At 42.8% G+C, this 13376-nt stretch overlaps 1 protein-coding gene across 1 annotated transcript in view; it reads right to left on the reverse strand.

Moving 5' to 3' along the window:
- Efemp1 (EGF containing fibulin extracellular matrix protein 1) overlaps window positions 1-12693 on the reverse strand; it is a 63106-nt gene extending 50413 nt beyond the window's left edge. The window contains 4 exon segments of the mRNA XM_059275226.1: window positions 2100-2483; window positions 2617-2665; window positions 11339-11428; window positions 12561-12693. Coding sequence (XP_059131209.1) covers window positions 2100-2483; window positions 2617-2665; window positions 11339-11419 — 514 coding nt within the window. The 5' untranslated portion in view covers window positions 11420-11428; window positions 12561-12693.
- Window positions 12694-13376: the final 683 nt, after the last annotated feature.

Here is a 13376-nt window from a genome sequence, read left to right on the forward strand (position 1 = left end):
GCAGAGGTCAACAGATTGTGGTGAGCCCAGCCCCGACATCTACATCTACATCACAGTTCCTGTAGCTGTCGGGGAAGAGGAAGTTAAAAGATTGTTAAAGTCAGAATGCCAGGATGTCTGCTGTAAAACAGTCTCTCCTAAAAATGGCTGCACAAACAAGATTGGAACAATGGTAGTATCAATGGGCATATTAATAAGGAAGGGGGAAAATTTCAAGGGGTCCCGCCCCTAGACATAGAACTACAGGTAACTAGTCTAAATATTTTAAAGGAAAATTGCATAGGATTTCATTTTCACTATTCACAAGTGTGTTTCTACTATACCCAACATGTGTATTGGATTTATTTTATTCTAAAATTTCTTCATTCAGTTTTAGGCATTGTTCCTCAATTCAGCCAAAAGTGTCAGTGACGAACCATGAACTACTTTGATAAATAACCCTCTCTTTATCTGTTTTTCTTTCAAGTATCATTAAAGTATACAATACCTAAAGGGCTAAAAATAACTCAGAATGTAAAAATCTAAACAACTTCATCAAAGATATTTTATTTCAGAAAAAAATACCATCAAAACTTTTAAGTTAATGTAGTTAAATAACTCAACTAAGAGATGGTATATCTGAAATAAAGTGAAGATGTTTTTTACCAGTGTTCATCAAAATACATATATTCTCATATAACCTCATCAGTTTATCCTATTGTCATAATCCTAAATTAGATACCAGAATATCAAACAGATGCTAAAGCATTCATCATCAATACTGGAATTCTGACTCATGACAATAATACAAAACAGATGCTCCTCTGAGATCCACTGAAAGGTGACACCATCACTGCATGAGTTTCCTGTTGATGTGGGGTGACTTAAAATTTGCCCACAAAATATCAAATAATAAAAACCAGAGCAGGGCGAAATCCTCACTTAACTTATAAGCCATTCAAAAGCTCCTGTCTCTATGTTGAAGACAGAACAAAGCACTAAAGAATAGAACATGTCCTACTAATGCTTGATGGCAATAACTCTTAAGGGATTCATGACTTCATTCATGACAAAGCAGAAGGGCAGAGCCCCTAGGCCCTGTCCCTTGCCCAGTGTGTATGGTGATGACAGGCTTGTGCATCCTATGGGGTTTACCTACTCAGCCCCTAGCAATGTGAAAGAAGCATTTGGGATCTCCTATAACTCCTTCTCAATAAAAGAATCATCACACAAGCAGTTCTGAGAGAATTTGCCAAGAAGGAAAAGGCAAACAATCCCTTAGCACAGTCCAGTTAGTTAATATCTTACATATCTTCAAAGCCCAAGATTCTTATCACTCTGCTAGCATGAGTCTGCAGCTGTTTCTAGAATACACAGCGATGTGTACTCTGTGAAAATAAACAGAGAAACCCAGGCAGATGGTGCCATGGTGCAAGTGACAGAAGGAAAATGTGCTGAAATAAGACCTTTAAAAGAAACGGCCTTGTAAATGCAGAGCCACCCTCCAAGGCGGAGAGAACCAGACCCTCTTTCTTTCCTCTTGAGTGAGGAGAACAAGTTAGTGGCAACTCCAACAACAAAAAAAGCTTAAGAAACGGGAGGGAGACATTTATTGAGTAGGTCAACAGCACAATTTCAAATTCCGAACAAATAACCGGATCCCTTCCTGACAGTTATGACTCTGGCACCACCCTGCTTAGGCTTAAAAACCAGCTCTGTGCCTAACACCTGTATGCCCTCCGATTCTCAAACTTGGCTGAATACTGCAACCACACTGGGAGCTTTAAAAAATATTGATGCCTGGAATTCATCCTTAGGGAGTGCTACTAATTGTGCTAGGGTGTGGCTTGCCTCTGAGAAGCGTTAAAAGGCTCCTAAGTGACTATAAATAGAGCAGCTGAGCTTGGGAACCACTGGTGAATTTTCCTCATCCATAAAATGATAATGACATTGAGAGCAAGAACCTTTCAGGAGTATTGCAACGATGACATATGCTACTGCAGACAAAACACTTAGCACCATGTCCTGTGTGGGAAGCCCTTGGTCAATGGGAGCTATTACATCCTCACCAGGAGGTGCCCTTGGGCAAGAACTTACTTGTCAGTACAAGTCATGCTCACCTTGGCACACATTTTGCTCACTCTGCTCGTAGCCTGCTGCACACTGGATCCGGTGGGAAGGGTTGGAAGGGATACGAGGGTCAGCTGGGTTCCTCCGGATGACAAAATTATTTCGGCCAGTCTGTACTTCAGGGCCAGCAACTGCAGCAGCACTGGCCATGACACCACCTCCAGGCACCACACCGCTGGTTGCCATGCTACTGGCAGCCATGCTTCCAGCGGTGGCACCTGATGATGCTTCTGCAGCTGGTGTTTCTTGCTGAGGCTGTTCATTATTGACAATAATTTGGGCTGTTTTAGGAAGGCAGAGATATCCTCCATAGTGGTTGACACATTTCATTCCACCTTTGCAAGCGTCTGGGACAATGTCACATTCATCGATATCTGCAGTCAGTAATAAAATAAGTCAGCCATCTCCTCAGAGGATGGAGTGTGGTTTAGCACACTCGGGACAGGAAGAGCAACAACGAGATGGAGACAGAGCTGCTCTTGGGTAGGATCTTAGAAGCAAGCTTACCTTTGCACTGTTGTCTTACAGGGTCCCACTCATATCCATCGGTGCATTGCTGTAAAGAAAACATCAAACATGGAGCCAGGAGACAATGAACGGCTTCCCTAAGAAGCTACTGTAAAAGGGTTATCTGATGCCTAGAATCCTAGGGAAATGAGATGGGCAGTTAGTTCCACATTCTCCCCTCTAAGACAAGTATGGTTAATGGGCACCTTGGGGATCCCTTCTTTTTCTTCAGCTGGCCTGAGTCCCCAGTGTATTTGGGACAGTTGTCCATCACCATCTTCTTGGAATTCTCTTCTCTCTCATTTAAGACTGCTCACCCCAATATTTCTGACTGATCGTTTTTATCTCTCCCACTGTAAATTTTACAAAAAACAACAACAACAACAACAACAACAACAAAGATTGAATAAAGATCAACTGGGTTTCCTGTTTTCTGCCATCTTGAGTTCTTGCATCTTTCTAAATCTTCCTGATGATCTGCTTAGTAGATCCCGCCCACTGCTGCTCAGAGCCTGCCTACCTGCGGCTGTTTCTCCATGCTCAGGCTAGAGGAGTTCAAGCTGTCAAGTGTTCATAGGACCCACCCCATGCGGTTGCTACAAGTTAACTAAGTGCTGGCCCCATCATCTAGGTCACGCTTTCTTTCCCTAAAACCCAATACTCCTTCCTCTCCCATTGCCTTGTGGGTGTCAGGGACAGCCTGACTGCAACTGTGTACTGTGGACTATTCATTAACTGCCTGGCCTGGGACCTGTCTCGTTCCCCTGAACCGTGTCTGAAGGGACCCCTCACTCTGCCACGTGGGCCTGAGCTCTCCCGAGAGCTGCTATCTTGCTGTCAATGGCATAGCGGCTTGGAATCTCAGAGCCTCGGCCATGCCTTCTGTTTGTCTATTAATGTCTCTCCAACTAATTGTCTCAGCATCTCTCCTCAAACCCCAAACATTAGAACATTTGTAACAGTGCTGTGACTCAGAAGAGGGCACCACTGAGGCAGATCGTCCTTTGGGGGCCCCTCTATCCTTGCCGCTTTTCTCCATCCCAACACCCTCCTCTCTTCTCCACTGGTGTGGTTTTGGGGTTCACCAGGAACTCTGGCTGTCTGCTGACTTTACTTTGGTTCTGGGTCAGATGTTCCTCTGAGCTTGGACTGGACTCCATTGCCCTAAACCAGCCAAGTCTTACCCTATATGACATCTGCCACACCCTCAGAAGGAAAACGGATGCTGGAAACCTCTTAATGGAAATTTTTTGCATCAGAATTCTTCCAGACAGTACAGTGCACTGCAAATAGTTAGAGGGTCTGCTCTCCTCTCTGCCAATCATGCAGCGCTTTCCCCATAATTCTATTAAAAACCCACTCCCAAAAGCCTCTTTCTCTGGCTCTGACTGGAAACTGCAACTTTTCTCTGTGGGGGATAACAAATCTTCCTCTTTTCTAGCCAGGCACTCCGCTCTGATCACATGAGAACAGTGCCCGCTTTTCCTAAATTCCTGTCTCCAGATTCTTTCTTTGGCCCCTGCTCCCCGGATCTTCCACTGCTGCCCCCTCCTCCCCTGTGAGAACTTCTCTGTAAATTTTTCCCTTCTTTGCTTCCCACCCTTTGTGTCTGGCCTCCATATGAACATTTGCCCCATGGTCTTTCCTCTCCCTGTGGACTGCCCTCCAGGGCTGCTCCAGAACTGGGCGGTACAAGGTGCCGCTGGTTCCCAGGCAACTTCCTTCTGTGTTCAGTCAGCAGGCTCCTAAACTTTGTAGTCTCCAGATTTTCTTCAGCCACACCTCCTTCCTTTCCCTTCTAATCCCAGGAACTACACACCTAAGACGTGAAGGGCTGTGTTCCTACCCATAACCCCTTCGCTCGGTCTCTTGCAGGTCAAAACTGCTCAAACTGGCTGCAGGCCACAGGGGACTTCTGCAGCACTGTCTGCTCAGACACAGAGCTTCATTCTACGCTCTGTCCCTCTCAGGGTTGAATGCAATCGTGTTACTCCAGTGTGCTGTCATTTGTTTATGCGCTGCAGATGTTTTTTGGCTTGTGTTCATAAGTCACATGTATATAAATTATCTTTAATTGACATTCTGTATTCCAAGAAAAAAACTAAATAGGACCTGTAGTTGCTATAACTGAGTGCTATATACCTGACTTTAAGATGTGGATATGTGCACGAGTGGGTATGTATGTAAGTTTAAATACATTTTAAGATAGAGAGGTTTTTGTTCAAAGACATACAGGGACATTTAGAAACGACCACCTGTGCTTGGTTACATCATAAATGTAACTTCTCTTTCACAATGACCGTAGGTGATCTCCATGCTGTTTATACTTATGCCTGTTAGATATTTGGGTACAATATGCAGGTTCTGTGTTTCAAATATGATTTGCTAAGTTTTCATTTAAAAGATAATTGTTTTCAAGATTTTATTAAAAATTAGGCATAAAAGGCTATCAAATTAAAAGAGATATAAAAGTTATGTATATAAAATGTATAGTTGGTAACAAAGATTAAAAAGGTTATTGTCTTTTTAAAAAAAGAGATTTTTATATGGGAAATTTATGAAAGATGGTTATAATGTAGTTGATTCAAACTTAATTAATTATAAGTACTATGGCCAAAATTCTAAGTATGGAGATAAAATTAATGTTCTAGTTCTCTCTCTTATTACAATAAGTTTTCCTTAAGTATATGCATTTTTTCTTCTACTTTCATGTGTGTATGGTATGCATGTCTGTGTGTAAGTTTGCACATGTGTAGATGTATGTGTGTGTGCATACATACATGTGGGGGCCTGAGGTTGATGCCAGGAATGATCTCAATTATTTTCCTACCTTATTCAATGAGGCAGAGTCTCTCGGTCAAAACCAGAGCTCTCGGCTATGGCAGTCTCACTAGCTGGCTTTCTCTGGTGAATCCTTGGGCAATTCCTTACAAGGCTGGAATTACAGACAGGGTGCCATGTATGTTCATTACATCTGGATGAGGATCCAGATGCTTGTCATCGTACTTGCGTGGCAAATGACTGCGCCATCGCCCTGGCCTCTAGCTTCCTTAAGTACTGATTTTCTCTTAATAATATTTATAAAAGCTAGATTAGGGACTTATTTATTTGTATGTGTGTAGGCTCATGTGTGCCATGGCTCAGGTGTGGAAGTCAGAGGACAATTTTGGGTGTTCAGTTCTCCCTTTCTGCTATGTGGGGCCTGGGATGAATGCAGGTTGTCAGGCATGGCAGCCAGCACCTTTACCAATTGGTAATCTCACTGCCCAAGGATTTTACTTTATTATTATAGTAAATGACATATTTAAAACCTGTGATTTGATTTCTCCAAATGCTAAACATATTTTCCTATTGAGTGAAGCCTTCACTTGCTGGGTACTCGCCATCTTAACATCAGGAAAGAGTCTGTTGCAGAAGATTACTACTATTGAGATATTCCTGCTAACTCACATACTTATTATAAAACTTATTCTGGTAGACAGATAATTAAATCTATTTATAAATTGGGCCCCTTATACAAATTTCATTGTAACTATGATCCTCAGTCCTCTAGATAGATAATTAAATAAATAACTACCACCAGTAAATTGTGAGCTTTCACAGTAAGCCTGTGGGAAGCGAAGACAGTGATATGGTTCATTAATCAAAAGAAGCCCCTGCAGTCTAGAGGGGAGTACTGTGCTTTCATATTTCCTAAATTCTGCTAGGTGTGAAAGAGACCTGAAATGTGACTTGGTATACTTGTAATACTAAGGTAAAGGTTATTTCATATCCTTAACTAAATCACGTTTTTGATGTAGCTGTTTACTTACTCAGACCACTTACCCTACTTGGACTAACTTCACATCTTTAAAAAAATCTCAAATGTTTCACAGTTTTTGAAAAGGATAAAAGAAACATAATTTGAAATTGACCAAAAATTTTTTTTAAAATCTTCCAAAAGAAACTCTATTTGTGGTGTGTCTATAGTTCAATCCAAACTCTAAAAGCCAAACCCTAACTTTTTCTAATGTAAAGAACATTGAACTGAGCCCATGCACTTAGATTACTCTCTTCTGCTTTGATTTAATTGCTACAGTTGGGAGTAACTGAAGATTTAAAACAGCATTTTCTAAACTGCGCTAGAGCAACCTTTTCCTTCACTTACTGTATCTTTTCTTCAAGATGTACTATGTTTTTGAACATTTTAATATGAGACCGAGTACTTCTGTTACATCAGATATAGAGGACAGGACAAAGGTCAGACCAGCTCAGGCTGGCTAATTGATTCAGATGATCCAGGAATTTCTTTCTTCACAGCTTTGGTAACCACTTCTCTCTTCTAAGAGACACCTTCCTGACTGTTCTAAGAGTGAGTTTCCTGGCAATGTGATTCATGGAACAATGTTTTTCATGTTCCTTCGAAAGCTGTACTTGTGTCACTGTGCTTTTAACAAAGACAGCCGTGTTGTCCACACTTCGACAGTGAGTGTGGACAGGTCCAAAGGCAGAAGTTCTGTCAGGGGCTACTGTACCTCTCTAACTCCATGATCGTCCTCCCCAGTCAGCAGGAGACAACCAGATTGAACATAGTGCCCAGTATTTCAACCCCCTCTATATAAAGTTATTCCTCTATTTATTTTTATATAAATAAAAAGGCTGGGGATATTAGAACCCAGACCAACTGCTGCCTCTGTATATGTTTCCTTTTACCCTCCCAGTTCATTCTGTGTACATTCCCCTAGGCTAACAGACTAAGCAATCAGGGGTTACTAGGGACACATCCTTTATGATGGATGCACATTAGCTAAATGCCAACCCCCCATCATCAAGAGTCTACCCTCAATATTACATTCCTTCAGCAAAATGCAAGACTTTCTCTGCCTCCCCTGCTGCCCATGAATCAGAGCCAGCCTGACTATAAGTGTGTACCATGGAGTATGCATCAACTGCATGCATGACAGGCCCTCCCTGATGAAACCTGTATGTGTATAAGGGACTTGCCCACTCTGCCACATGATCTTGAGCACTTCCCAGAGCCTCCACCTGTTGTCTGTCTATAGCATTAGTGTCTGAAATCTCCTCAGAGCCTCTGCCATGCTGCCATCCTTCTGTCTGTCTACGACATTCCTAACTCTTCTAGTCCATTTCTTACACCAATAAAAGGCAGTCTGCCTTGGTGTCTCCTTCACACTCTGAACTCTAAACCTATCATTGAGTATGTAGCTTCCCTGATATTCTGACTTTGAGTTCACTCTTGGTTCTGTCCCTAGCTCCCATTATTCACTGAACAACCACCAAGCCAGGCATTGTCCCAGGTCTGGAATTCAAGGTGACCTTGTCATTTTCCTCTGGCAGTTCACGGGCCAGAGGAACGGTGGGTAGGGAATGATATGTCAGGGGTGCTTTTGTGTGGAAGGGGACAGGAGGAAAGTCCTTGCAGAGAAGGTGAGAGTGAACTAGGTCTTACTGAATGACAAGTTTTCTCCCAGGGAACTGTGGAAATTCTAGGAATAGGGATCATTATGAACAGAGTCATAAAATTATCGAAGAGGAAAAGAGTTGCATATAGTTCTGGTTGGAGTTGAGGTCAGCAAGGCAGGCAGGCAGAAGAAGGCAAGCCTTCTTCTTGAGAGGGAGGAACTAGATTTTTACCGTGAAGGTCAGGATTCCCAGGTTTTACTAAACTTCTGAATCATTTGGGGTCCTTGTTGAAGGAGACTCTTCAGCTCTCAAGGATCTGACTCTGTCAGTCTAAATAGGATGCCTGTAATCTTGACAAGCACTTCAGACAATGGCCATGCAGACTGTCTGTAGATTACACCCTGAGAAACACCACTAGAGAAGACAAGAAGCCTCTGCAGATTTTTTAAACTCAGGAAGTAGTTTGATCAGATGGTATCTGAAAAAGTCAAAGTGAAGAAGATGCTCCAAGGCAGACTCCAAAAGTGAAGTAGACAAATTCATTAACTAGAAGTGAGAATTGACTGTGCAAATAAATGCTTAGGAAGTACCTGGCTGGTGGAGACACTGAGCTCAAGGTAGCTGTTTTAGTGATACCTAAAATCTACTAGGGTGAAAACTCAACTCACATTATCCCTTATACTAATTTGTCTTAGTTTTTCCAACACTGTTTAAGGGGCAACCATCATGCTATGTAAGACCCAGGGGAATCAGCTCTGATGTCTCCACTTGTTTTCTTTCAAGCTCTGCCCACTCTTTCATTTCTATTATTACCATATTGACACAAGACTTCCTGGCCTCACAATGAGGCAAGCCTCCCTATGCTTACATTCTGTGCACAGTAGCCATGACGGTCAGGTTTTGCACCCCTACCTATGAACTCAAAGTGACCTCAGCTATGCACAGGTCCTCTTCCCCATCCACTCTACTTGTCTCATCTGATCACCCCCAAGTGTTTGGTGGCTATGCCAGGCCTTTCTAGAACAATCTGAGTAGAACAATTTGAGCTCAGAACCTCCATCAATAGGCTATGCCAGGCCTTCCTAGAACCATTGGGGCTCAGAACCTCCATCAAGGGGCTATGCCAGGCCTTCCTAGAACAATCTGAGCTCAGAACCTACATCAAGGAGCTATGACAAGCTTTCCTAGAACAATCTGAGATCAGAACCTCCATCAAGGAGCTAAGAGAGGCTTTTCTAGAATGATCTGAGCTCAGAACCTCCATCAAGAGCCAGTATTAAGCTATTCTCTTTTATACTAGCACTGACATTAACCACTTTTGCTCTTTCTATTTCTTTGGTGATTTGTATAATCCATGACAATATTATTTTTAGAAGTTTTGTAGTTTTCAACAGTATCTTCCCTGATATAGAAGGCTGAATTCTCTCAGTAAACAAATAGCCTTAATTTCTTTTGATAGCGAGAGTTGTTTATGAAGATATTTGTCCAATAATAGGTTAGTGAACTTTATCTCTAATATGAAAGGGAAATATAAGACTATATGTTTTGTAGACACAATCTTTCAAAGCATGCCAAGACGGTAGCTTATTTGAATAATTGTGTGATGAATAAGGAAGATTTGCAGTTTATTTTAGGTATTTAGCATGTTACATTAGCACATTTAATATGGCTCTACTATTAAACAAGCCTAGATTGAAGTTAGTTCCCCTACTTGCTGGCTGTGTAGCCTTAAATCAAGTGGATAACCTTTCTGTTCTTCCATTCCACTATCAGTAGGATAGCATCACAAACCTCACATTTGGCTGCTAGGATGCAAAAAATATGTTCACACTGAGGTAGTTAAGCATGGTTAGTCACTTCTGGTATTTTAACCACCAGTTATTAGTCATACACATCTTACAAAAGAATAGACTTAATTTATTATATCTCAGCACAAAAAGGGCATCATATCTGGAAGACTTCATAATAACAATCCTAAGACTGTAGGGCTTAATCCACAATAGATGCTTTCTGCTAAAATCAAATAAGATTTAGGTGATTTGAAAAGGAGGAGTATGAGATAAGCAATCCTAAAAGCAGTACTATCTGCCCAGGAGCCTGAGATGGAAAAATTATGCATTTAAGTCCAGACCAGGCTACACAGTGATTTCTAGGACAGAGTCTCAGAAAAAAAGGAGCAAACTCTTTTATTAGATGAACAATAGCTCACTGAGAAGGTAGTAAGTTTAGCCTGGTAACAAAACATTTTCATTTGAAGATAAACAGCACATGCTTTCATTTTTTTTATTCTAATGTTAAATTAACACAGTATTTTCACTAACCAATTTTATTTACAGTTGATCTGAACAGCAGAAGGGAACATCTGCTGAATGGGTGACAATACTCTAGGGATAACATAATGCAAAAGTGAGATAATGTTTGTTATTAGTAATTGATATTAGCTCACTTCTGAGTTTTATTCTAAAAACATTTGCATTCTTTTTAGTAGGATTACTTAATTTTAAAAATTGGAAAGAAGTAGAAAAATGTGTTTTTCATATACTCACCCAGGACACATGTCATTCATCTCACAACACTAAGTTAGAAACCACAAAACAGGACACAGCACCTCATCACATTGAGGTGATCACTGGCCTGTTCTCTCCTCACACACTGGGCATGGGAGGGGTCAGACAATATTTTAATATGTTATTGAACATTGGTTATACTGATGCAACTAATTAATTGACCAAATTTGATGCAGAAATGCCATAAGTGCCAATAGAAGTTGCAAGACCAGGGCAGTGTATTTTAAATCCACTTTAGCAAGTGCTGTATCCTACTGACTGATAAACTATCTGCAGAGTTTTTACATGAGTAGAGAGCCTCCATGGATTCAGCAAAGATCGCTTCACAAGGACAGAGGTCACAGGCACAGACGAGACAGTGTCCTTACATAATACATTCTTATTTGACTTGAGTGTTACTCTGAATGCATTGATTTTATCTGCATGTACCCAGGTTTCCAGATTCCTCAAACCCATCAGTTCATTGAGTGTCATAGAAACATGTAGCTTATACAGAACTGAATATTAAAGTGCTCATTTTGGGTCTTTCACAACTCCTTCTGGTTTGATCCCCATTTCATCTTGTGATCTGAATGCACCTTTGAAAAGATTCAGGGCAGTTTATCAGGAATCCTAAATCTGAGTCATATTAAAGTGTTGTTTAAGTTACTTTGCTTCACAGAGCACAGCCCGCTTACCCTGGCAGAGGCAGGTAAAGTCTGTGACATAGACTACCACTCAATACACTCATCTCAAATTCCATCACTTCTCACCGTGTATGTGATGGTTTCCTCGGTGTCCTGTGACTTGACCAGCACCAGAGTCAGCATAGTCAGGAAAAGTGTTTGCAACATTGTGACTTTCTAGGGGAAACACAAAGATATGTTTAGTGTCTGCTGCCTGGAAAATCAAAACTTTAGCAGTGAAGAAACAAGCGAGAAAGGGAGGGTGGAGAACCCAAGATACCCCATTTCCAATCTGCTTTCTCACCCCCGCCCCCAGCTACTGAGAGGAGAAACTGCTGCAGAACCTCCTTTTGTTCATTTCATTCATCCCATACCAAGGACGTTCAGCATGTACTTATGCCGCGCCTACGCACCAGGCTCCGAAAAAGGGGAGTCAAAAGGGGCTATAGAATATGAACAATTCCAAAAACCACTATGCGACCCCCGGCCCTCCGCGGGGGTGGATCAGGAGCATCTGTCTGTTCTCTGGAACCTTAGGGTACCCACATGGCTCACCTCTAGCTGGTGAAGTTCGAACCCCCTCAGCAAAAATACCTGCGAACCAATATGAATCACGTGGTCTCAGACTTTCTTTCCCTTAAAAAAAAAAGTCCAAAATACCCAAACAAAACTAGAAGAGCAAACTCCAAGTTCCTGGTAGAATATCTCTCACCACAGACCGACTTCTCCAGTACCCTCTCTTAAACCTCCATTTCCACCCGCGCTCTAGGAGCACCACTTTGTTTCCAAACTCAGGGCATCGGAGATCAGCAGCTCAAAGCCACTGATCCCTTGTTCCTTCGTTCCCAGGTCTCAAAATGTGCTATGCACAGGGTCTGGGCTGCCTAGGGTCGGATATCAGACTGCACCGCAGCACTGGGTACCAGTTTTGGGGTGCCTGGTTTGGTGCCTGAAGGGAATTGAGCTCTGTTTTCTTAGGTGTAAGCTACTATTCTCCTGTCAGCTGGAGTCGCTTTAGCTTTCAACCAGCCGCTGCGCAATCCAGGTGCCTCTCAAATCTCGCACATCAGTCACTGAACCTAAAGACCACGGTCACCAGCCAAGTTCTCGGGGTTGGTCAGCGCTCACACTCTGCCCATCCTAACAGATGTCACCCAAGTAGTGGCATAGGCTGACAGATTTCACTCCCAGACCCTCACCTCCACCACTCTCCTCCACCGGTTTGCACAGACTCAGACAGTCCTTGGGTCACCCCACCACACTCCGAGGGTGCAGCGCGCACCCTGCGACTTGGGTTTGGGGCTCCTACCTGCGGGTGGCCACGCTGCTCTCCTGCCCTGGCAGCGAAGGAGTGCGCAGGGGAGGGCAGCCCGGTGGGTCTGAAATGGCGAGGTCTGGCAGCAGCAGCAGCCACAGGAGGAGGAGAAAGGGAGGAGAAGTAGGGCGAAGGAGGGCGGAGGAGAGAGAGGGAGGCGCAAGCGCCCAGCCCAGGCTGTGAGCCCGCGGGAAAGCGCGCCTCTAGGCGTTGGGGTCTGGGGGTGCCCAGCTGTCCTCTGCGGTAGGCCCCTCAGTCCCCTGATTCACAAGAATTTGAGATGTGATGCCCAAATATCACTCCCATAGAGCTTTTTAGGTTCTACAGAAATGGCTTAAAAAAAATCTCAACAAGTGATTCCTGAGAAAGTAAATTAAGGTTATTCACAGAGCTGGTCCTTAGCTTTTCATTTCAGATTTTTTTATTTTTTTTATTTTTTTTGGCGGGAGGAGGAGTCTGCTTCCTCAAATGGTGAATGTTGAGAATGAATGGGTTCATTTCCTGGCCTATTAGGTGCTCTGTGTTGGGATTGGGCCCTCACGCAAACTAAATGTGTGCCTGCTGAATGCATGCCTGTCCCCCGCCCTCACCTTGTCGTGTGTGTGTGTGTGTGTGTGTGTGTGTGTGTGTGTGTGTGTGTGTGTGGTGTTGCTGGTCTATCAACTCCCCTTCTTTCTAATGTTCAGTTTCTCATTTCTCCCCAATACTGCTCATCCAAAGTTAAGTTAAGCAAAGGGCATTTTGCTTCCATCTCTCATAATAGTGGAATTTCAGGAATCTGAAGAGAGATTTTTTTTAACCTACTTTATC

This window comes from Peromyscus eremicus, chromosome 10 (genome assembly GCF_949786415.1).
Source record: "Peromyscus eremicus chromosome 10, PerEre_H2_v1, whole genome shotgun sequence".
Lineage (NCBI taxonomy): Eukaryota > Metazoa > Chordata > Mammalia > Rodentia > Cricetidae > Peromyscus > Peromyscus eremicus.